The sequence below is a fragment of the Nannospalax galili genome, unplaced genomic scaffold (assembly GCF_000622305.1).
Source record: "Nannospalax galili isolate Female #2095 unplaced genomic scaffold, S.galili_v1.0 scaffold572, whole genome shotgun sequence".
NCBI classification, from domain to species: Eukaryota; Metazoa; Chordata; class Mammalia; order Rodentia; family Spalacidae; genus Nannospalax; species Nannospalax galili.
The window spans coordinates 2,264,452-2,291,504 of NW_008331829.1; the positions used below are offsets into that span (position 1 = coordinate 2,264,452).

General features: G+C 38.9%; 1 protein-coding gene across 8 annotated transcripts in view; it reads left to right on the forward strand.

Annotated features, from left to right (window-relative positions):
• Nucleotides 1–25,989, forward strand: part of Naaladl2 (N-acetylated alpha-linked acidic dipeptidase like 2) — a 1,296,606-nt gene extending 1,270,617 nt beyond the window's left edge. For all 8 annotated transcript variants that reach the window (XM_029560548.1, XM_029560545.1, XM_029560549.1 and 5 more), the window contains one exon: nucleotides 18,893–25,989. In XM_029560548.1, the coding sequence (XP_029416408.1) occupies nucleotides 18,893–19,091 (199 nt within the window). In that variant the 3' untranslated portion in view covers nucleotides 19,092–25,989. The remainder of the gene's footprint in view (nucleotides 1–18,892) is intronic.
• Nucleotides 25,990–27,053: the final 1,064 nt, after the last annotated feature.

Sequence of the window (27,053 nt, forward strand, 5' to 3'; positions counted from 1 at the left end):
TAAAGGACAGTTTTTACTCCTTGCCCTCCTAGGTCGACTAATTCCAGGGGACTATGAGCATCTCTCAAAATGTCCTATAATGGTGGTGGGTCACCTGTCCTCTTGATCAAGGAGGCCGAGGAGACCCCACCAGATGGACTTGAACCAGCGTCCAGTCTATAAAGAGGAGGGTCAACATAGAGCAATCATTTCCTCCATGCTTCCAAGTGAAACCAACCATGGTCAAGCAGGACCTTTGACTTACCTTTACATAGGCGGAACTGGTAAAAGAAAGGAGCCAGGGGCTCCTCCCAAGCCCATGTGACCCCTGAGGAACAGATACTCAAAAGACCTTAAGAGTAAAAATAAGTGGGTTTATCTGGACCAACTGTGTGGCCTTAAACACCCAAAAGGAAAGTGTAAAATTAATGACCCCAGGAGGAAAGTGGGCCACAGTATCCACTTTTCATGATTTGATAGTTTCACTCTTACACAACAACCACATAGGTCCTTCCGTCTACCTCTTAGCATCAACTGCATCTGAAGATCTTTAAATTAGACAACCACAAAACCAGCAGAGTTCCGGGCAACCCACAACCTTCAGAGTGGTCCAAAACAGGCAAAAGACTATTATAAATCAAATTTGTAGCCATTGTTTCCAAGGTTCTGTATATAAATCTTATAGTCCGGGGCTGGAGAGATGGTTCAGCGATTAAGAGCACTGACTGCTTTGGTAGACAACCTGGGTTTGTTTCTCAGCACCCACATGGTAACTAACAGCTGTCCATAACTCCAGTTCCGGGGGCTCCAACACCCTCTTCTGACCTTCTCAGGCATTGCAAGACATCCGGTGCAGTCACATCCATACAGGCAATTCTCTCATAAACATAAAATGATAAAAATAAATAAATTTAATGAAATGGAGATCTTTTTTAAAAAAGTTTAAACCTCATTTAATTTTATGTCTTGTAGTGTTTATATGGAGTACAATATTGTATAACTGTATTAATTCAACTATAAACCTAAAAATTTACAGGAAATTTTTGAAAGAGATGCATCTTAGCTGTGGAAATTGTTATTGAATATGTCAATGCTATTGTAATGAAATTCTTCTTTTAATTATGTGGTTATTAAATAAATAATTAACAAAAACAAAAACAAACAAACATGACTTTGGGGCTAGAGCAATGCTTCAGTGGTTAAGAGCAAAAAAAAAATAAATAATTAAAAATAAGACAAAATCACCCCCCTCTTATTAAAAAAAGTATGGAAGGAGCATCATGGAAAAGGAGACCAAGGCAAAAAAAAATAAAGAAGGAACAAGAAGAGTAAGTTAATACAGCCTGTCATAGGAAAGACAGCTGAAATAAATAGTATTTCATCTAGAGAGAACTGTCCCATATGAACAGTAGTGAAATAGCTGAGGTGATACAGGAAGTAGGCAGGCACCCATGGGTGGGTGGTGGTTTTGGAGGAAAGGCTTTCAGTTTACTTCTTTAAAAATTTTTTCAATGAATTTTTGTGAATTTCATACAATGTTGATAACATTTAGACTCCCTCCCCATCTGCACCATTCTAAATGTCCCTGCCTTGTTTCACATACTCTTTCATATACATTATGACTTATCCAGTCAAATTTGTGCCCCCATATGCCCTTTAGTGTAGGCCCAACAACTGGAGCCTGGTTAAACTAGCTAATGTCACACTCTTAAAGAAAGCTAACTATCTATCCCTCTTTAGAAGTTCTTGGTTGCCAATAGTTCCTCAGCTAAGGTTGGGGCTTCTTACTCACTTCCTCGTTTCTATGCTGCAATTTTGTCTGGGTTGAGCTTTTGTGGATCTTGTGCATGATGTCACCATTGCTGTGAGTTCATAAGAATAAATTTCCAACTGTCTGGGAAAAAAAAAAGACCTCCATTTCATTTTAAAATATACTGTTTCTTACAGAAAGACTTATTGTTTTTGCTCAGAACACTGAGATATTGGTACATGCGTCTCTTGTCTGTATGTATCTGATTATTACTAGTCATAATCGGTTGCACTCAGATCCTTGGCACCTGTGTATGTCTATAAAGTCATTGGTAGATTTTTCTGGCTCCCTGGTGGTCATGGCTTCTTGGTGTGTGGATCTCCATTCAGAGTTTCAAAGTAGCATTTATATTGTTTGCTTAAATTTTGGAATTGTTTTAGACTCAACCTTACCAATAAAAATTTGCCTATTTAGTCTTCACATCTTGAAAGCATTCATAGTTCTTGAAAATCAGGTGGCTTTAGTATTTTAAAATTACATAGTAAATTGTCTCTACTTCCATATATTTTCAGATTAAAATTACACTTTTATTTCCTTTTATCTCCTGGTTCTGGGGATTGAACTCGGGATTTCACGCATGCTGAATAAGTAGATTTATAACTGAGCTACATCTCTACATCAACATTTTTATTTCCTAACCCAATAAAAGTGACAGTAACACAGTGGCAAACTGTGAGCAGATTTACTCATTAAGGAACACGACCTCAAAGCTGATTTAAAATATTAACTTTGTAATATTTTCAAAATGAGTATTTACTGTTAGTATCTGAAAGGCTTCATTAAAAATAAAGTTGAGCCTTTCTAGTTTTGTGAGTGCTTTTGCATTAAAATATTTGCAAATTAAATATTTTCAGTATTTGAGAACAATGTTCATAGCCTTAATATGTCAATCGCTCTATTTTGTGTTTATTTTTTCTTCTGGTTAAAATTAAGCAAACAGTACAATATTCTGATGATTTTGAAGTGTTTGTCTTGAATAATATACTTGGTATCCTAGAGATTTAAGACATTTTGACCCCAGAGTAGTTGTTTTCTAAAGGATTATCTAAATTTACAGCAAAGTAATATTTTCTAAGAGTATAATATACACCTTCAATAAATATAAAATAGAATAATTTTATTCCATAAAATATTTTAAACACGGTATGCAAACAAAAGGTTAAAATGTCATATTAAATCTTTCATTTTGTGCTTGGATTAAACACAGACACCAAACTTCTCCCCTTCTCCTTGGTTACCTCAGTGCTTACCGCAGTGACTAACTCACCTTAGATGTTCAATAAGGCCTGTTGAATAAAGTGAGCAAAATGGTCATTGTTGGCTCCACGACTCTCTTTATTAATACAGACAGACATGAACTGAACTTCTGTCTTTAGAATGAACTTTCCAAAACAAATACCTCACACCTCTCTCTTTGGAATCGAACGTAAATTAAAAAATGAAGCTGAGGGGCTCTTTTGTTTGGATTCTTCTTCAGTCTCAGCCTTACTGTTTACCAAAGATAATGAAAGTACCTGAAAAAATAATGGAAAATCAGAAAAAGTAAATATTTGGGGTGTAAGGTCAGAGGAAATGCACCCTTATTAATTGTCAGGGCTCTACAGGGAACTGGAAACACATTGTCCTTGGCCGGTGTGTTCCTTCCTAGTCTCAGTGACATAACAAAACACTTGACAGGAAGTGGACTCGAAGGAGGAAGGGATTATTTTGGCTCACAGTTTTAAGATGCAGTCCACCATGGTGGGGAAGTCATGGAACAGGAGCAGATCACATTGTGGCTCAAGTGATGTTGTAAGCAATGAATGCCCTGCTAGGCTGACGCACTCCTGATTCAGTCCAGGACCTGGTGACAGAATAGTGGTGCTTACCTATAAGGTCCCCCTTCCTCCCTCAGTTTACCTGATCTACATTACCCTTCACAGGCATGACCAGTGACTAACCTAACCTAGAAATTCCCTCAGAGGCTTGTGCAGCGGCTTGTTCAGAGGCTTGACCACTAGGTGTTCTGGATACCGTCAAGTTAATAGTCAGTAAAAGCTATTACAGAGGGTGACAGATCTTATCTACCGGTAAAAGATGAGATATAGTAGATTCCCAATAAGAGAGAAATACAGATCTCCATATTGAGATCCAGGCGACCTATACAGTTGGCGATAAGGCAGAAAGAAAATTGCGGTAACAAAAATGGAAATAGGAACCGACGATCGAATCACAGGAGCCGGAGAAACGTGGTCAGCAATATGACCTCCTTGTCTGACTTGTTCAAGGTGCTAAGAAACACAAGCATCTTTATCTGACGTCTGTCTCCACGTTTGGATTCACACACGGTTTTTGAGTGCAGATGTAAGGTTTTCTCTCTGTTGGCAACAGATCAAGCACTGTGGTGGAAAGGGAGTCTTCCTGGAACACACTGAGAATAATGCTCTGAGTCAGGAAACCCCTTGACAAGCAATGCAGTCATGCGGGTTGAAAAACTTTGGCTGGACCTGGAGAGACTGCAGTTGCTTCTCCAACTCTCTGCCATATTTCACTTTTAATCACTGTCTGAGTTAGCTTTCTATTGCTGTGATAAAAACACTGACCAAAACCAACTTGGGGAGGAAAGGGTTTATTTCACCTTGCATCTCCCTGGTCACAATTCATCATTGAGGGAAGCCAGGGAAGAAACTCAGGGCAGAAGCTGGAGCACAGGCCATGGAGGAACACTATTTACTAACATGTTCCCCTGGCCTGTGCCCAGCCTGCTTGCTTATACGACACAGAAACACCTGCCCAGTATGGCATCACCCACAGTGGGCTGGGTCCTCCCACATCATTCAACAGTCAAGAAAATGCTCCACAGACACGGCCACACACCAGTTCAATGGAGTCAGCTCCTCAACTGAGATTCCCTCTACCCAGGTATGTCAAGTTGACACTAAAGCTATTCAGCACAATTGACGCCTTGTCAGCTTGACACAAAACACATCACTATAAACTACAACCTTCCGTTCCTTATGCTCAAGATTTCATGTTAGAATTAATACTACAATATAAAGCAGTACAACTTAAAAAGTCCCACAGTCTTTAAAAAATTCAAACACTTTAAAATGTTCAAAGTTTCTCTTAAGTCTCTTAACTATGGTATCCTGTAAAATTCAAAACAAGTAATGTATTATATCAAAAGGGAAGAATTGAGCAGATTTAAGCATAACCTAAGTCCAGCAAAGTAGTTCAAGGCTGGACATCTGGATTCACTCACAATCTTCTGGGATCCAAAATGCTTGGGCATCTTTGCTTCTCTGGCTCTGCCCTCCACAGCACACACAGCTTATTTCATAGGCTCAGTCCAGCTTCATTCCACATCTACTGCTACCCTTAGGGGTCATCCCATGGTCCTGGCATCTCCAAAAAGCTGGGATTATCACTGAAACTGAGGCTGCACCCTCACCAAATGGGCTCTTATGATCTCTCAGGGTGCAAAGCGTCGGATTCCGTCCATGACCCCTTCACCCTTTCAACCCCAGAATATGCGGGAGACTCTTACACATTACCATGTCCTGCTTCCAGCATGAGATGGAGGCTCCGGTCTCCTGGGAACCACAGCTTCTGTGCTGACCTGGAAGAAACACTCCCCAGATTTCACCTCAGTGATGCTGGTCTCTTATTACTTACAGCTGATTTTTCAGCCCCAGCTAATCAGCGTCAATTGTCCCAGTAAAGCAAGCTTTCACTTCAGTGGTGCTGCTGTCTTCTTAATCACAGCTGATTCTTCAGTCCTAGCTGACCAGAAACCACAGAGTCTCAGTTCAAAATATCATACAAACAGCCCTGATAATCTTTACTTCCCTTTGAAGCTTCACAAGCTAGGCCTCCATTGTCTACAACATAACTGTTTCGAGCTCCACAGCAACAGCTCACTAACCTCTCAGCACTCAATGGCTTTTCCAGCCCAAAGTTCTGAACACTTCCCCAATCCTCCCCAAAACACCTGGGTCAGGTCTGCCACAGCAATGCCCCACTCCTGGTACCAATTACTGTCCCAGTTAGCTTTCTATTACTGTGCTAAAAACATTACCCTAAACCAACTTGGGGAGGAAAGGGTTTATTTCATCTTGTATATCCCAGGTCACAGTTCATTACTGAGGGAAGCTGAGACAGGAACTCAGGGCAGGAACTCAGGGCAGGAACCTGTAGCACAGACCATGGAAGAGTGCTGCTTACTGGCTTTCTCCCCTGGCCTGTGCTCAGCCTGCTTTCTTATATAATACAGAAATACCTGCCCATGATTGAAACCATCCACAGTGGGCTGGGCCTCCTCCCACATCACTCAACAAACAAGAAAATTCCCCACAGACACGACCACAGTTCAATTCAATAGAGACAGTTCCTTAATTGAAGTTCTCTCCACCCAGGTGTGTCAACTTGACAGCTAAAGCTATCCAGCACAATCATCAAAGATACAAAAAGGACAATTTTTACCTCTTTTCTGGGCTATAATATAAAGGTGCTCCATCATTGTATACTGTGATGGTTTTCTTAGGTCAGACTGTGTCAAACAAAATACCAACCGATGTCTGCATTAAACAGCAAACTCATTTCTCACAGATTCCTAGGCTTAGAAGTCCAAGACCAAGTTACCAGCATATCTAGGTTCTACTAGGATAGCTGGGTTCTAGTGGCAAGACTCATATTTTACACATGGCTGCCTTCTGACTGGATCCCAGAATATGGAAGGAAGCTTACGTAGGTCTTTCTGTTACAAGGGCCCTAATCTCACCATGAGGGATTCATCCTTTTGAACTAATCTTCAATTAATTACTCCTTAATTCTATCATATCACAGGGGTTAGGGCTTAAGAATTTTGGGGGAAATTTAGTTCTTTGGATGTTTGATTCCATCACTTGTTTGAAGCAGTACTAATCTGACATTCTGTAAAAACCTTAGAAACCTAGCAATCGATAAAGATCACCAATCTTTGTGATTCAGACTCCATGGTGACTGTCTCAGCCTCAGCTCACCATATGTTCCGTGCTCCAGCACATTCTTCTCCTGACCAGTCTGGAATTGATCACATGACAGCTTGGGAGAGAAAAAGGCAACCCCAAAGATCTTGTAAGACACAGGCTTGCTACATACACCACAGCACATTTGCCAAAGCAAATATTAATGTCAAACCAGATTCAAGGGTTCAAGATGGGAAAACGGATCTCACCTCTTATAGAATCAATTATAAAGAAATGTTGAAAGGACCTGGCACACAGGGAGCAGAATAATAGTAGTCTATTGTTTGTTTTGTTTCTTTTTGTTCTGTGTGCTAGGGATCAAGTCCTGGGTCTGGTCCATACTAAGCACCTGCTTAACCAGTGAACTAGGTACCTAACCCACACTCTAGTCATTTTTGACAAACAGTCCATCATATGTGTAAAATTTCTAGCTCAGTTGTCTGAAGAATGAGTTTATGACTGAATAATATCAATAATAGTCTTGATTCTTACACCCATTTGTTAGAACACACCAACTTCAAATTTATCTGAAAGACTGTTTTGTAGTAGAACCTTGTGTTTTATGAATTCTCGTGAACATAATATGAATTCTCACAAGCATAATATCCACATCTGATGTCCAATTATCTTTTCTAATGTCGATATAAATACAGTAATCTGTCCTTAACGATTAAGTGCAGTTAGTACGGTCTCTCACAGATTAGAAACCATTGTACATAATTGAATTGGCCTTTTCTCTCTGACTTCAGCACGCATACCCAGTCAGGTCTGAGAGACATGACTTATTATTTAGTGTGATTTCATTTAGGAGTTCCTCAGCATGTGGTGTAATGAATGTTAATTCAGGTTGACAGTGGGTGGCATCCCAAGTCCATTTCTTTATATAAGAAGGAACATTTGAAAGAGCACCATCATCTCCAATCATTAATTTGCTAATTCACATAGGTGGAAATGACTCATAAGCATTTTAGATGCCTTTGTCTCAAAATTCATTTTTCCCAGCTTTTTTTTTTTTTTTTTTTTTTTTTTTTTTTTTTTGAGATAAAACCTTACTAAAGATGCTTTGTCTCCTCCACTGAGGGTGCGGGAAGTTATTAATTAGGTGTTTGAGTTTGGTGTGATCCTTTCCTGGTCACCATGGTGTGTCATTGAAGCAGACCCATTAAAATGAGTGATGTGTGTTCTAATTCATTACTGTCAACAATAACGCATTAAACTTTCTTTTTAGTAGTCTCGTGTGTGTGTGTGTGTGTGTGTGTGTGTGTGTTGGGGGAGGGGTCAGGATTACTATCAATTACATTTATAAAGTCCAGAATGTGTTACAGATGAAGGAAAGTAGACAACAGAGTGGAATTGATGTTATCTTAAACAGAATAACTGCAAGTGATTTTAGTTAAATAATACTGTAATTAGGTCTGATGTGTGTACATGCCATAGTGAGCTGTACGTTGTGTGCGTGCATGTGGGAGGGTGATTTATGCAGCTTAGCATCACTTGTTCTTCAAGGAAACTTTCCTGATTTGGACTATAGGAAGACTGCTAAATCAGTAATGACAGCCAAGGCACACAGGCCTTGTGGTGAAAATGGAGACACTCCTCACCAGGAACTCTGCACACCTGTTTTTCTACATCTGTCTGCTCATTTTCCTGCTTTACATGTGACTATTAAACAGGTTATTGATTGATTTCCATTCAGCCCTAATCCGAAAAATAGCGGTCTACAATTGGAAAGGAAAGACACATGTGAGATCTCTGACACAGTACACACTTTGAAATCTTTAATTACATTTGACTGAATTTCAATTTCTGTGGCATTACATGGGAATACAAAAAAGAAAAAACTCTTGGCTTAGAAAATTCTATGAGAAACACTAAGGTAATTGAAACATGTCAAAGGCAAGAAACATTTGCATATGAAAATGGTAAAATTGTAGTCTTACTCTTTGGAGCCTGGGGCACTTGGAGTAAATGGTTGAATATTTAAGAAATTCTTGAGAATTAAGCAATGACAGAAATACATATAATGGGATCAAAACTATAGCCTTGGTTTGGGCTTAGCCTTAATTCAAATATTCAAAATAAAATGATATGAGGTTACTTTTTCAGGAATGAATCCAAATATTGATATCGATGTGACAGGGAGCAAAATAGCTTTTATACTCAAAAGAGAAATTGGAAAAGATGAGATACTTCTAAAAGCTAGAAGGAGGAATAATCCTTGGAATGAAAATTTAATGATGTTTTGTTATCTGCAGTTTGTTATTCAAGTAATGCAATAAACAAGGTGAAAACAGATTTCTGTTATTATAATAAAGATAAACTAACCTAGGTAATATCATCATTTACCCAATTGAAGGTTTTTCTTCAAATGGAGATGCAGGCATCCTCTGTGCTTGTATGCAACTAGAATCTGTTTCTGTAGTTTGATTCTGATTTGTATCCAATTTGAATGGCAACGGATATGAGTCTTTATCTTACATAATAGCCTACCACAAGTCTCCTACTTGAATTGTGAAACATATGGAAAATGTGTTTAGTGCCTTGTGGAATTTCATAAACCAAAGCTCAGATCCGGTTCTGAGCACAAGGCATATTTACAGTCATTATGAAGGCACGCTCTACATTCTTAGTAGTTAGGAAAAGCAAATGTTGGCAGACTCCAGACTCAAATGAATTGGCCTCTGAGAAATACATGCATTGTTTTCTGACTTAAAACAGTAATGAAATGATCACATTTATGCTTCTTTACATTTATTATGTGATGCATATTTATTCTTCTACATTTCTTCTAAAATGACTTTTTAAACATTTATTTTTTGTTTCATTAATTTTTTAATTTTAGTCTTTTTCTAGTTTGCTTTCAACTGATGTGACAAAACTCTCTGGCCAATACCAACTTGGGGAGGAAAAGGTTTATTTGTCTTACATCCCCCAGGTCACAGTCTGTCACTGAGGGAGTCCAAGGTAGGAACTCAGGTCAGGAACCTGGAGGCAGGAGCTGGAGCACAGGCCATGGAGGAATGCTGCTTACTGGCTCGCTCCCCTGGCCGCTGCTCAGCCTGATTTCTTATACAACACGGGCCCACCTGCCCAGGGTGGCACCACCCACAGTGGGCTGGGCCCTCCCACATCACTCAATAATCTAGAAGATGCCCCACAGACATAGCCACAAGCCAGTCCAATGGAGGTAATTCCCCAGTTGAGGTGCCCTCAACCCAGGTGTATCAGGTTGACAACCAAAGCTGTCCAGCACAAGTGTACTCCTTGTTTTTTATTATTTTTATTTTGAATGTATGTTTTTATTGAGTTTTGTGCATTTCATATAATAGATCTTAATCAAATTTAGACCCTTTCCCTCATTCCCCCATCAATTCCCCCTACACACACACACACACACACACACACACACATACACACACACACACCAGATTTCATGCATTCTGTCATATATAGTAAGGTCTTATTCAGTCAAGCATTTGAAGCCAGATATCCATCAGTGCAAGTTCATCCACTGGAGTCTAGTCAGCCTATCTAGAATCACTCCCTGAAAGAAGATCAACTCTCCTTCACCCTTAAGTAATGAGGCCCGAAAACCTCTGTTTCCTTATGTCAATGCACCAACCCTGGCTCTTACAATCTTTCTTCCCCCTCTTCTGCAATGGTCCCTGAGCCCCGGGTGGTGATTTTTAATATAGGCGTCCTGTCCAGAGACATGCATGCTGAAGTCTCTTATTCTCTAAACTTTGGCCAGCTGTGGCCTTCTGTGTGCATCGCACTCTATCGTATGAGAAAATTTCACTGGTGAGGGTTGAGGGTTATATTAGTATTCTGTGTAGCCCCTGTCTTGCTATGTTCCATGAGCCATAGATGTAGAGGGTCCACTGGAAATGTGTCATTTAGGACTGGGCATCTCTCAGGCATACATTCTCTGTTGTGGGACTCTGTAATAGCCTTCATCTTTGCAAAAAGAAGCTCCTTTGATGAGTGTTGTATGGTATTGTTCTGTAATATATGGATCAATATTTAGCATACAGTAAGAAATTTCATTTGTCTAACAGTATCTCAGATATAGGGTTTTGTCTAAGATCTATGACCTCTCTAGCTATCTGTATTTAGCTGTATTTACAGTGTCACCCATGAGTTCCTTCCCACTGAGAGGACTTTAAGCTATTGATTAACCCCTAGATAAAAGTGCCACTACTGCATCAATAGAGATAGTTTGCTGTCCCAGTAGTTGTGGTTAATAGGCTTTACAGCTGGACTGGACAATTGATTGATTTTTCTCCCTTAGCAGCTTGCATAGTATCTTCTCAGTCTAAGAGAGCTGGTCTTCAGGGAGGAGGCTTCCAGGTCAGTTCCAGCTCTATTGCTCCAAGTCCTCTGTCCAAAGTATGTCCTATCTTCAGCATTAGGGTCTTACCTTCAAGTTCTGGAAGGTAATCAAGGGCTGTGGCAAAAGTCTGTATTATTTTGGGAGTCTCTTGAACTATCCTGACCAATAACCTGAAAGGGAGGTCTCTCCTGTCTGGCACTGCGTTTCTTGTTCCATGGCCTTCAGGCACACACATGCACCCATGTTTAGATACTGTATGTGTATTTGGGAGGGGAGGTGAGTTAATACATTTCCCTCTGACTTTTTGTGCCACCTAAGCTTTATTTATCTCTCTCCCCTCTCTCCCTGTCTAAACTCCCTCCTCCATCCTCTGTTTAAGTACCCCCATTTCCCCTTGATGATACCTGTCTCCTTTTATCACACCTCTCTTGAGTTCCTTCTTCCCTGTTACCCCCATGGTTCTTTCTATATCCTTCCTTCCCAGTTGAATACCCTTTTGTTTTTCCATTTCCCTCTTGGTAACATCTTATTTTTATTTATATGTATATTTGTGTATCTGTAGAGGTTTACATACCTGTGACAACAGAGGCCCACAGAGGTCAGAAGAGGGCACTGGATCTCCTGGAGCTGGAGTTACAGGTAGTTGTGAGCCACTCACTATGGGTGCTGGAAACTGAACTCTGGTCTGCAAAAAGCAACAAGCACTCTAAACTGCTGAATCTCTCTCGGGCTGCAACACATAGCCTTTTCTCCATTGTGTGGCATCTATGGTGAAAATTTTACATGAAGATCATAGAGACTGCACATGTGGAATGAAAGTGTTGTTTTAAAATTACCTTGTCTTTAAACTCAATGTGAACACAATGTAGCACTTAATAAGCATGCAATGCGTATGTAGAAATGTGCCTTGGACTAGAGTTGAAGACAATGAAAGAGTCATTATAACAGCCTTGGGCCCTTAAAGCATGTTCTCCAAAATACACTAATTGCAGAGGCAAAACTCATGAGGAGGGTATAACTATATCTCGTGTATAAATTGTATGTTTGCTAGCATATGTTATAACTACAATATACTTCTTAGGATGACATATATGGTCTCTTGGAATGGAAATATTTAATAATAGCTTTTGAAAATATCTTCCATGCTTTCAAGTTCTGGAAATTATTTTAAATAAAATTATTCACAATTAAACTTGAATTTGACAGGGTAGAGGGAGCAGATTCAAAATAATAAATATTATGAAAGATGATACATTATTTCCTACTCATTTTTTTAATTGGTAAAGTAAGATAAACTGTCTACAGGGGTGTCATCTGTGGTCACCCTACAGCACCAGAGTTCTGCACCGAGCAAGCTTTCTCCTCCCTCACTGACCTTACCCTGGGGTGGTCACCATTCTCTCAATTTCTACAGAAGCAATTTTTAGTCCACATATGAGTGATAATTTCAGTTTTTAAAATCATCTTGACATTAAATACCCTTAAAATGCTCATATAAAATAGTTGTAAATATATATACACACACATATATGTATATTTACCATGTCAGTACATATAAATTGCTATGTAATCTGATTATAGTATTATGGTTGAATGGCTATTTAAAAATTTATCTTGCCGGGTGTGGTGGTGAGGCCTTTAATCCTGTCACTCAGGAGGCAGAGGCAGGCAGATCTCTGTGAGTTCAAGGCCAGCCTGGGCTCCATAGTGAATCCAAGACAGCTAGGGCTACAGGGAGACCCTGTCTCAAAAAGACCAAAAAAAATTATCTTTAGGGGCTGGAGAGATGGCTCAGCAATTGAAAGCACTGACTGCTCTTGCAGTCCCCAGCATCCACATGGTGGCCAATAACCATCCTTAACTCCAGTTCCAGGGGATCCAGTGCCCTCTTCTGGCCTCTACCAGGCACTGCACAACACAGGTGCACTTACACACATGTGGGCATCACACTCATACACATAAAATAAAATAAATAAAAATTATCCTTAATCTTATGATCACTATGGGAAGAGCCAAAGGGAATTTCCCACTTTAGAGGATTTCCTCCTCCTGGAAGATGGGTTTCCTTTATCTTCTTAGAGTACAGGGAGTCTGGCACAGCTGGTGCTGGATAAAGAATCAATATCATATTTATTGAACATGTACTTTATAACCATCTAACATGTTTTTCCTCTGGAATAAAGATCTGAGCCAGTGTGGGTATACACTGTGCGTTTACCAGGCCAGATGTCAAAGCAGAGACCAATGTAACAGGCTGGTTATGAAGCTTGTGGCCTTGTTCCAGTGTCAGAGGCAGCTCATGCTGCTCTTTGTGATCCAAAGACCTGAAGAACTCTATACTGTGTGAGTTCTTGTCAGAATGTGGCTTAGTACACAATTGCTTCTAGCATGTTCATCCAGTTACACACCTGTAGGAGAGGAAGTGCCAGGCTTAAGCACAGGCTGCACTAGAGAACACAGCTTCAGCTTTGAGAGCTCGGCCCACGCTTCTGCAAAATAGCCAACCTACAATCTGCCTGGATGAGGGGATCTATCAGGAAGCGACACACCAACTTATGGGACACTGGGGGCAGGGGGAGAGAGATATAAGGCCTGCCTTTCCCAGCAATAAACAAGTCCGCGGCACCTCACCTAGTGCCGGCTCTCACCTGACTCCCGGTGTCCACGCTGCTCACCCCCACCTTGGCCAGAACCCTCCTTCCCTGCAGTCCCTTGTGGGCTGGACCTGGGAGGAAACCTTCAACACATACCCAGAGATTACATGTTTCCTTTTGCAGAAGTTAAACTTGAATTCAAACATATTATGAATCCAGATTGTGTCTTTCTTGAACTGTTCTACCTGATGTACACTGCTTGTTCTCACGCAGGCGCTCAGATCAAACACCATTCAAATGGTGTTTCATTTGTTTTTTAAAATGGTTGTATATAGCTTGAACATAATGATGGATCTATAAAGGCACTCCTTCCTAGGATCCCATACTTTCGGCTGCATTCATCTACTCTGATTACTCCATCCATTCTCCCTATAGACATTAGGACTAAATGTGTGAAGAACATATGTGGCAATGAACGAGATAATGGAATGAACAGACAGTTCTCAAAAGATGAAGTTCCCATGGCCCAAAACATGAAAAATGTCCAACATCCTTAGAGATCCTGAAATGCAAATTATAAAACATTGCAATTCCATCCCATCCAGTCATAATGGCAGTCATTGAGAAACCTCAGCAAAGCACGTCAGAGTGTGTCATGTAGACAACAAATTTCTGAGTAGAACCCCAGTAACACAGGAAAAAGCCTTTCAGGAACTGAAAAATGGCATTTCAAGAAATTAGAAAGCATTGTGCAGCAAAAGAAACAGATGGGAGAGATCCTTCTCAGTTATATTCATATAAGGGGTTAATATCTTGAATATATAAAGAATTGCAAGCTTAAACACCAGAAGAAAGTCAGTAAATGGACTAATGATCTGAACAGGCAGTTCTCAAATGAAGAAATACAAATGGTAAATAAATATTTTCCAAAATATTCAACATCTTTAGCCATCAGATAAATACAAATTAAAACTACCTTGATAGTCCATCTCATCCAAGTCAGAATGCCCACCCTTAAGGAAACAAATGACAATAAATAATGGCGAAGATCTGGGAAAAGAGGAACCTTATATCACTGTTAGTGAGAATTTAAACCGGTGTAGCCACTATGGAAATCAACATAGAGGCTTCAACAAAACTAGGAACAGACCTTATGTGTGATTCAGCTATCGTGCTACAGTCGTGTTTCCAGAGCAGCCTGTGTCCCGCTACCAAAGCGCTTGAGCATCCACGTTTGTCAGTGGCATTTTCAGAGAAGCAAGGAAACTGAACCAGCCTCCACACCCATCAGCTGGTGAACGGATGATGAAAATGTGGTGCATACATACTATGGAATTTTACTAAGCCTTAAAGGAAAGATTAATTTATGAAAATTGGAAGGAAATGGATGGAACTGAAAACATTGTATTAAGTGAGGCAACTCAGGGTCAGAAAGACAAGTACAACAGGTATGCTGTCATATGCTGATCCTAGCCTCTAACTATGAAATGTGTATCCAAATGAAAGTAAATGTGAGTATAGGCCACCAAACAAGGAAGGACTGGAACGAAAGAGGCATTAATGGAGCGGAGGGAAAAAGCAGTCGAGCAAGTGAAGCCTAGAGGGTTAGACCGGGCAAGGGGAAATCGACCAACATAAAACACACATGAAAACCCATGTAGAAGGATGGGCATGACGACGCACTCCTTTGATCCCAGTACTCAGGAGGCAGAGGCAGGTGGATCTCCGTGAGTTCAAGGCCAGCCTGATCATTGTAGCATGTTCCAGGACAGCCAGGGTTGCTGCGTGAGAAGACCCTGTCTCAAAACAAACAAAAAAGTGGAAACCTATGACTTTGTTAATGAATTCAAGCAATTTTAAAAAGAAAAAAAATGACAAAGGATGGTGTAAAGAGATTTGTATTCCCAGTGGTGGCAGAAATACAGACTTGTCCAGGCATTTGGAAACCAAAATAGAGGATGCTCAAAAACCTGAAAGAGAACTATCAAATGATACATTTTGAAAACTAGAAACATTGAAAGTATCTTTGAATTTAAGAATCTTCTCTCCCTCCTGCCACCTCCCTGTACTCATTATCAACTGTAATTTCTCTCCCAAGATACTAAATCTAGTCTTATTATTATTTAAAATTCAAAATGACCTGAATTATACCACTAAATCCCTAGCACTGAATTAATCCTGATGAAAATTCAGATAAATCAAGTCACCAAGATCAAAATACTGCACTGTGTCAGACTTAGCAAAATAGTAAAATATTCCACCCTGAAGTGTAAAGCAGGCATGTCAAAATGTGACCTAGAAAAGTGTGGGGGAGTGACAGAAACCGGGAATGCAAAGTGGGTAACAGAGCAGCTGTTAGGAAAAGCCGTGCTAGGGAAAGATGACTTTCAAGGTTTGTATCTGATTGGATAGATTTCCGTGCCCAGGAACCATCACAGAACACTGTGGGAGTTTCAAGAAAGGCTGTGGCAGAGGACCATGGGAAAACCAGGAAACAGCAGTCTAAAACTTTGTAAAGATAGGTTGACACTGGTAAGAATTGAAAATCAGTTACATTTTGTGCTCTGTCCTCTCTCTGTCCTCTCAAACCCACCAACACTGTAAACTTCTAGCCTTTTCCCTGTCCTCTCTCTGTCCTCTCAAACCCACCAACACTGTGTAAACTTGTAGCCTTTTCCCTGTCCTCTCTCTGTCCTCTCAAACCCACCAACACTGTGTAAACTTGTAGCCTTTTCCCTGTCCTCTCTCTGTCCTCTCAAACCCACCAACACTGTGTAAACTTGTAGCCTTTTCCCTGTCCTGCCACACTAAGTCATCTTTTATTCTCCAACAATGATTTCACGGTAAAATCTATTCCCTTTTCACTGCTGTTTAGAAACTTTCATTGATTTCCTCTTGCCCAGAAAACGAGTGGCACAGCCGACCCCTTATTGCCCTATTACTTCTTGTCCTTGGGTCACTCTGGCCCCACACCCCAATGATATGAAACACTGCCTTCTGTTCCACTGAGAACACTGGGCTCCTTCACATATTCACGCGTTTTCATGTGTGGGTCCCTCTGTAGAGGGTCTTGCCTTCATCATTTCAATCAACTTTCCACTCCTCAGCCTTTGAGGAATTAACTGCCATCATCCTTAAAGATGAAGATGCAGGTCAAATATTCTACCGTAAGAAATGTTTTTTTCTTTTTTTAAAAAAAGATTTTATTTATTATTTTTATTTTACGTGTATAAGTGTATTGCCTGCATGTGCACAAGTGTACCTGTGTCGTGCAGTGCCTGTGGAGGTCAGAAGAAGGCATTAGATTCCCTGGAACTGGAGTTATGGATGGTTGCTAGCTGCCATGTGAGTGGTAGGAATCAAACCTGGGTCCCTTGCAAGAGCAGCCAGTGCTCTTAACCACTGAGCAATCTCTCCACCTCAGAAACCCTTTCTGTACATTTCCTCTAGGAAGTCTTCACCTGTTACTGCTTGATCTTACACTTTTCCCATGATAATGGAACATGTGCATTTTGCATATTTAAATGCCTGCCTCTTTAATGAAACATAAGTTTCACTACTTCAACTCCTTCGGATTAGAAATAAGTTAGGTAACAGGCTAGCTTTCTGCCAACATGCATCTTTGTACCTATCAATGAATACAGGTTACCATATGAGACTTTACCATACTCAACTCCTCTTTCTCCATCATTAGGCTAAATTATAGGACACTGTTTATTATACATTCTGAACTTGTAAAGAGATGCTATTCTAGAGCTCAATCACACATGACAGAAGGGAGAATATATAATTTCATTACTCGGGTTCAGCAGTTATCAGCTAAACAGCTAATGGTGAGCCTGATTCTTTATATCTATGTGTAGTTCCAGTCTCCTCTCCCCATTCTAAATATTTTAATGCAAATCTCACACATAACATTTCATTTCAAATATCATGTATGTTTCTAAATGACAAGCAAACTTTTATAAAATATACTGATAATTTTATTTATAGTTTAAATATAAATTTAATTTATATTTTAAACAGCTTTTAAAAATAGATGCCTAGTAAAGTCTATATATTGTAATTGGCTGATAGGTTTCATTTACTCAAGGATGGTGGGCCTTGGTTGGTGTCAATTTTGCCCTGCTGGGATATAGTGGAAAAGTTTGGGGACATTTTTGTGTCTTACAGACAAGGATGCTTTCCTAGTTTCAAAATATAAATTTAATTTATATTTTAAACAGCTTTTAAAAATAGATGCCTAGTAAAGTCTATATATTGTAATTGGCTGATAGGTTTCATTTACTCAAGGATGGTGGGCCTTGGTTGGTGTCAATTTTGCCCTGCTGGGATATAGTGGAAAAGTTTGGGGACATTTTTGTGTCTTACAGACAAGGATGCTTTCCTAGTTTCAGCTCTGTTTGATAAGATGTCCTGACAGCAAGCAACTTGGGAAGGGAGGATTTATTTTAGCTCAGAATTCCAAGTTACAGTCCACCATTGTGGAAATTCAACATGACAGGAACTGGAAGCAACTAGTCACATCACGTCCACATTTAAAAGCAGAGAGACAGGAAGGCATGCATGCTCACTTCTCAGCTCACTTTTACTACTACATGACCCAGAGAAGGGTGCTTTCCAAAGTGAGGTGAGCTGGGTCTTGCCACATCAATTAAAATAATCAAGGAAGTACCCCACAGACATGCCCACAGGCCAGTCTGATCTAGAGAATCATTTGAATCAAAGTGTTGATAGGAGAGAGTGAGAAACCATCTTATGTAGTCATTGCCTCTCACAATTTCCCCTAGTTTTCACTTTTTCTGCTCTAATTGTAGAATTCACTGACTCATTTGCTGCACATCCTTTTGTTAGCTAGGATATGTGGCTGTATCATTTAATAATTATGTCCTCTGTGTTCTCTAGCACCCAGATCTAGGAGTCTCATGAGTATACCATTCACAATTTTAGAAAAGACTCTTTATGATGTTCCACAGTGTCATCATCTTGTGCCAGGATGTATACAGTGTTTCAATATCTCTAATTCCACTGGTGACCCAGGTCTTTATGTATCTACTGATTATGGATTGAAAAACGGCGATACGGCATTTTGATAATATCTCCATTTATTGCAGACATCATTACTGCCTGACACTAGTTTAACATACGAACTGCAATGTGCTAAACACACTCATTCCATATTTCCTTTCAGAAACATCCTATATCACCTGGATGAGAAGACAAACCAGTTTTCAATCCTCAAGGAGGCTTGGGAGCATTGCAAACTGCTGGCATCAAATGAAACGCTCCAAGAGGCCCTGTCCAACGTGCTGAACAGCATTAATTCAGCTCAGGTTTACTTCAAAGCAGGACTGGATGTGTTCGAAAGTGTCTTGGTTGGAGAGAATTGAGAAAACACTCAGCATTTTTAAAAGTGTGTTTACAATTGTACAAGCTAAAGCTCTAATCTGACCAGGTTTTTGACAATGAAGACTTCCCCCCACCCCATGGCTTTTTGACAAGTGTAAAACTATTATACAGTGTGTTTTTAAATGTACATAGGAGAAAGCATTTTGCACATTTGATATTTTTCTTTATCTACATTGATGAATATATGAAGCAAGCTATGGGAATAACATGTGAGATTTATCTATTAAAGAGAAGTCTCCTGTATTTTTATATGTAAATCACTTAAAGAGAAAACTTCAGGAAATTCTGGTGTCTTTGCCACTGTGGACAGAACATGGAGGATGCAGTGAGTGTGTTCCTGCACTAGATATGGAGCATTGAAAAGGGTCCAGAGAACTTTAGCAGGTCAATATGAAGAAGTCAATATATTCCAAATGTGGCCTGAAACCACTTCGAATGTTTCTATTTTCTGAAATGAAGTTTCTCATTTTACCACAACTAGATGTAGTAATACACTGGTTATGAAATTGTATTTTTGAAGTATTAATGAAAAAAAGAGCCATAAACATTCCAAGGTGGGGGGTTGCTCAAGGAGCTACACAGAGCAATTTAAATGCAAATTATTTTCCTAACAACTTCTAGAGCTTTGAAAACCCTAATTTTCCTCAGTTGAGTCTGTGAGGCTTTCAGAAGTGATGTGTGCCTTGTGAGGAAGAACGCATTTCTTACTTATTTTTCTGTGTTTCTGGTGGTATCACTAAAAGAGGCCACTCAAAAGGAAAGCATCTCACATGACCATCTCTCCCTGCATCTCCCCTACAACCCCTTGCTGTAAAGCAGCCTTCATTTTTTATTATATAATTTTGCTGAAAAAATGGTCAACTTGTCATTAAAACTGAAAATGTCATCAAAGGTGTCAAAGTATTTCGAAGCTATTGACAAACTTACAATGAAAGTAATACTTGTTTTTATCGATGAAAGTCTTTAAATCTATGAAGAAAATATATTTTTCCTTTTTCCATCCTTCATGGCGCCTAATAAGATGAAAACAGAGATTATCCATGGTTCTGATGCTGTTAGACAACACGCACCCTTTAAGTTCCCCCATTGTTCCTCCTGTGGGGGATGCTTTTCCTAATTCTGGCATTGTTAGCCAATAATTCTCACATCCACATTCCTCCCAAACTCCAAAATTCTGCCTTGTAGGAGACAGGTTAAACTTTCAGCTTACCTTTTAAAGTCGATTTGTAAAAGTGTTTCTCTGGTATTTCATGATGCAGATCCTCTCAGGAAATAAAACCCTCAGAATCTTTCTTACAACATTTCCCTATGAAATTCATCATGAAACACACTCCTCCGTTATACGTGGGCAGAGAAACACTGGGCAAAGCCCCTGTATGTCTAATTCTTTACTTCTTATGGATGAACATAAACTTATTTAGAAAGAAAGCTAAGCTTGAGAGAAAAGAATTAATCAGTATTGACTAAGTGATTTGTAAGGGTCAGCCTTTCCTACCTTGAGTAATATGTGTGTACTCAGAGCAGAGAACTGAGACAATTAGCTGGATAATTCAAGCAGAAACACATTTCCTCTGAAGTGCCTTTGTACATATTTTTCACATGAGAAATGGAACTACTGCATAACTTTTTTGTAGACCAGTGTGCTTGAGACATTCCTGGCATGTTGATGGATGTTTGTGTGAAAGCTCTCAGATGCTCTGAGTCCTGCATGATTGGCATCAGTGCACCTTCACACTCTGAAAGGATGGACAGAGAGAAGACTGTCAGAATCTTCACACAGATATGCAAGGTCCCCATGGTAAAATCCTTTTGTGAAAGAATGCTTAGCATTTAAACCAAGGTCATTCAGTACTTTGCAGAGAGCTGAATTTAAAACAGACTGATAAGCCACCATTCATTTGGTAGATTTTTAAACTTCTTTTTATTGAATTTGTGTGTTTCATACTGAACATCTCAATCAGTCTTAATCATCTTTATACCCCATTCCCCACTAGCATACTAGCATACTCCCATAGACTCCCCCCCATCCCCACCACCACTGGAATTCATACATTCTGTCATTTGTGTTAAGGCCTAGTGTGTCAAGTTAGTGGCTCCAGATGCAGTAGGTGCAAGTTCACCTACTGAGGTCTAGTTGGTTTATCTAAGAGTACCTTGCTTTGGGGAGATTTTAGAACAAGATCCTAAATAACTTCACTATAATACCTCAAAATAGCATTGAGAACAAAGAATAACTTTCTGGAATTATTGTTTAAAGACAATGCATATAGGTAAATCATGTTATATAGCTAAAAATATCATCCTAAATTTCTTCTAAATTGAGTTGATTTTTGGAAAATTACAATTAACTATTGAGTAATATATTTTTATTAGTTTCATTTAAGAGATCATGTGAATAAATGAAATATTTAAAACAGATGTCCAAGAATTCTATAGCTGCTCTGCAACTTGACCCATACCAAGATCTTAACACATAATATTAGAACTATTGTGATCACCTCAAGGCTCTTATGCATCCAAGTACATAAAAGTTCTGAGGAAGCTCATAGCAAGTGTTATATGAATCAGTAGATCTTTCAAATTGGAACTGAGACACCTAATTATATATAGACTTCTAAAACTACTTCCCAGATAGAATTGTGGTAGAAGGTAACAAAGCATAGACAATTCATTTCTCAAGAAAAGCTGGACAGTATATGTCTGGGAAATTTCTGTCCAGGGAGAATACCTAGGGCTATTGATCTTCATGAAAAAGCACAGAGCATAGAGAAAGAAGGGAGCCGAAGAGACATCCTAGGCTAAGATCTAAAATCTTGCTATCATCATCATCATCAACAACAACAATTACCATCCTGACCAGATACAGTCTATCTTCTAACTGAAGATAGAGTTATGGAGAGACCTGGACATGATCCTGCATTCAATGAGTGGCTTAAGCCCTGCTGGGCTTCAAACTTCTGTGCATTCTTGTTTGGTGTGGCTGCTTGCTCTCCATTAGACAGAGCTGTAGATGATTCACACCCTGAATCCTTTGCAACCCAGCCTTTCTACCAGATGCTGCATGGCCAGAGCATACTGCTTTCAATCCCAGGCTAGCCCACCCTCTGCTTATACCCACCAAAACAATCCCAGGGATCCAGGCAAAGGGCACAAATGCAGGGACAGTATCTCCGTATAATGCCATAAATCAGGAAGGAGGGCACAGTGCAAAATGTTGTTAGAAAGGGACCTAGCTCTTAGCATGGTAGAAAATCAACCTCTAAATTGGTGTTCCTTGAAGTCTAAAGAGAGAAACTTCAGATGATTTACTCTCAGATTCCCCGATGATGTAAAGTAGAATAATTTCTAAACTATATTAATCCTTTATCCTGATAAAATCAATTGAAATGTTATTTAAGTAAATAAAAAAGCCACAGTAATAAAAGAGCCCAAAGATTTAAAAAATTCCTCCAGTAAAAACTAAACCACAACAAAATAAATACAAAAAAATAACCTATTATCCATAAAAAAGGAAGTTCAATGTAGCCAACACCTGTGCCTGCTGTGTTGGACTGATCTAAACACAGTTCACTATTTCTAGTTGAAGCTCTAAAATAATTCATTTACTAAGAAGCTAGGATTAACATAATGTGTCAAAATCATCAAGTTGATAGAAAGTAGTGGGATGGCTTTTTTATCTGCTATGCCATGTAATGTCAGTCCTGTGTCTTTTATATTGAGTGTGGCAGAGAACAGGAGTCCTCTGCCATGAGAACATGATATGATACAACATTTCAACATGCGCTGTCCAAAACTGATCACTCACAGCGAGGCGAATAGATCCAGCCAGGTGATGCTTCACTATGATTTCAAAACAGCCTAAGGAAACAGAACACACACTCCCCAGTGGCAGTAGCCCACCTCGATAATGTCCTGCCTATGTAATTTGAAGACATCTAAAAAGCATTAAAACTAAGCACATTATTTTAGACCACTGGGATGACTAGACTTAAAATTGTGAAATTGAAACAGAGTCCAGGAATACCATCCTTTCCTCTTCTACATACATACACACGTCACTGAGGGGAGATTTGCCTACAGGAAAGACAGTGTCACAAAAATGTGTATTTGCTTCCAGCTTATTCATGATGAATCAGCATCTTTGCCTCAAATAAAAAGATATGTCATTTGCATGGCAAATTGGGAGATTTTTCCTGTAATGTTCTTGTGAGCTGTTCTGGGGTTTATGTAATTAATTACTGAATAAGCTTTCTTTGAGGATCATTCTCTGGCATCTCTTTGGCTAAATGTGTTGTTGAAGCGTGCCTTAGTCACACAGCTCCTTAATCCAAAGGGATCATTTTAAACTGCCAATCCATGAGCTGCATGGAAAGGAAATGGTCTCCCATATTTCAGTAAATTCCTCTCCAACACATGTTCCATACAGGACCATGAGCACAACCTGAGGATGGGAGACAAACCAGTGACATTAGCCCAGCGACACTCGTGAACGTGGATCTCTTGCAAGAGTTTACATTGCTAGCTTTAAAAACCTTCCCTAGAATTACCATTCTGAAAGATCATAAAAGCCTTCAAAGAATTTTAAGCACCCTGCTAAGTGTAGACACTTTTCAGTTTAGTGGGTTTGTTTCGTGCAATTCTGAATTTTAAGTGAGATAAGTCTGAAGAAGAAAAATAGCAAAAATGTTTTAGAGTGTGCCCTGTACTGGTCGTTGCCTTGACCACTTAGATTTATGTTTCCTTTCTAGAATCATAGTAGAAATGAGACTAGATGTTTTCTTCCTGGAGATAGACCTGGAGTTTATGTTCTATCTGTTGCAAGATAAATGTGTTTGTTAATCAGCCAGAGTTTTCATTTCAAAATAACTTTCCGTTATTCAACACAGATGTCACTGGAAGTGCCTTTAACAAGAGAGAGAAGAATTGTGATCCCAGGCTTAATGTGAGGGAACATATTCCTTAAAGGCATTTATAATCTGTGTTCAAACTAGATCATAATTTTTAAAAGTAAAGAATAGACCGAGGCAGATTCAAGAGTTTGCATTACTTCTGCTTGTATTATTTTGCATTTGTTTATACAGTTACATAGCTTGCCATAAACAAAATGGTAATTTTGAACTATTCAGTCAGTATCCACTCACCAAAACCAAAGAAGTGTGTTACTACTCATTTCTCGTGCAAGGATTCTCTTAAGAATTTGACCAGACACAGTTGATTCTTTGTCTACCTCCAAGAAGAGCTTTAACGACTGTAGACAGAGCCTCACAGTGCTCAGTTCCTTTGATGGCTTAAGCCAATAAGCCTCGAGGCAGATTTTCTCAGAAGAAAACAGGCTAGTTAACATCCACCACTTCAGTCAGCAAAAGGCCACACAGGTGCCGATTTCACACCGTCTCTCATGTGCTCTAGTCATATAAGCTCGAGAGATTAATATGCAATCATTACGGTGAATGATTGTGCTGCACTGAAGTTCATGTTCGTCTTTCGTTCTGATTAAAGTGCAATTTTGGGATATGACTAGACCTTCCCTGAAGAACTGGAGTTAGAGTCCCGTTTTTAATGAACTACATATATTTTCAATCAAAATGTGTAATTGTTTAATTATCTAGGCTGATCAGTATTTATAACTCTGAAGCTTCTTCAAGGTATCCGTACTCAATATGAGGCCATGATGAAGACTATCACTTATGTGTCATATTTTGGATTTCTTAATCATTTTAAATCATATCTTCACTGCATAAAATAGTTTGATTAATATTAATTATTTTATTTGGTTTTATATTTAATGCTTCTGAATAGACCTTACTCAGAAGTTAGAGCAAAATGCTAGCACTCTATAAAGATGATTTTCCCTGTCTGTTCAGAGAAAAATAAATCTAAGTAAATGAGATATTTCAATACACCCATTGCAACTTCTCCATAAGAATTGATGGTTAAGTGTAGCTCATATAATTATATTCCAAAGATGTCATAAATAATTCCATTTAGCAGCTAAGCTCAACTCTATTAGGTGATTTAGTGTGTACACTGCAAACAGAAAGTTTTAGTGGCAGACATATCCAATGTATTTTAATTGCTACTTGGGAAAAACAAGAAAGAATCATATATAAAAAAAGAAAAGCTTCCCAGGGCACTTTGCAATTCTAATTCGATCCTATAGATACTCAGATAATCAATATAGGATTTTGATAATAGTTTTATATGTGTTTCCAATGTTCGTATATGTCAGGTGTTTAATAATTTTAATCACTTAATGAAGCTGCATTGAAATAGATAGATTTTCATTTTGGGGTATAATATTAAAAGATGTAACCCTAAAATGAAGACTGAAAATGAACAGTGAGATTGACAGAGTTACTTGGGGCAAAATTTGAAGGATAATTTAATTTTGCTTTAATTAAAAGGAAATAACTCTTCAAAAGGTATCCTCATTACTAAATTGTGTGGAACTGTCTTAGTCTTACTTTTCTTCCAGATAATCTGATTACTGTGTGTGGTTGATGCACTTTTTATTGCGGAGAAATGGCCCTTGCCTTTGTGGTCTTACTGAGTTTTAATGACCTTAATTTAGGGGCATCTTTAATTTTTGAATTACTCTATATAGTCAAATGTCTAATTTGTATGTGTGATTGCCCATCAAAAGTTGAATGTTTCTGCATGTTTTCCAAGTGTAATCTCAACAAATTGTTTAACGTTTTGTATTACTTGAGAGGATTCAATGTGCAGCTTTAGGTGTGATTTTGAATGATAAAATGGATTGAAATACCACATCTACTAAAGATGGATGAATACTTCATATTTTGCTTGCTTAAATATGCTTAAATATGTGCATATAACTAAAAGCACAGTACTGAGAAATAAAGGCATCTTTTCAAACTATGTTCTGATTCGTAAGTGCTATGATATGTATAGTGAAATTGCCATTTTTAAAGCATCAATTTAAAATAAACCAAATGCAGGTGAAAAATGGCTGCTTCTGTGTGTTTTTATTACAAGATATAAAGTATTTTAAGTATGCAGAGTGAATTAGTTATTCCCAAGTTTTCCTAATGGGTTATCTGTGCATAGTGAAGATTATGCTGAAATGGCTGTCCCCTTGCCCTTTGTTTAGGGGATCCTGTCTAGTGTTTTATCATCTATTTTCTTTGCTATCAATTCTTTTCTTGAACCCTCAGTTCTCACTTGAGCCATTTAGATTTCCAATTTGGGATGAGTTCAAATGCCAAGTAACATCATCTGTACCAATTCTGTACAGACAAGTTTTGTTTCCTCAAACAATACTTTGCAAAGTATTGTAAGTCATTCACCACCCAGTGAAGGTTCTCTTCACACCAGACAGCAGGTTCTTCATTTTGCCTTTTATTCAGAAAACATATACCAAGTGCCTGTTTTAAACTGATATTGTACTGGGTGCTAGAGGTACAAGGACATCTAGCACAGTGTGACCTTCAAGCCATTTGCAGTCAAAAAAGGATAGAACCCATATCAATTACAGTTTTCAGAATAAGCATGAACTGGGCATCACATATATAGGTGAACGGTAACAGGTGCTCAGGCAATGTGGCTGATTCAGGGGGCTTCTTTCCTGTTTTGTTTTTAAAGAAAACTCTCCCTAAGAGTCTACTACATAATAGCTATTGCTTTCTTGGTGCTCATCACTGTATCAAACTCAGGTGGCTTAGGATGACGTTAATGGTTATCTTTTAATCCTTAAGAGTAGCTTCTGAAAAGAGGTTGCCATTCTGTCCCAACTGACAGATGAAAAATAGGAGGGTTAGACACATTAATAACAATTCACTGTGAAATATATACAAACCAATATCTGAAAACATTAAAAACAGCTCTGGGTTTACATTCTAATCAGAAAATAAAATTTAAACAATATACAAAGCTATATATTTATATTTGTGTAAGAGGGAGACATCTTCCAGGAAATATCTTGA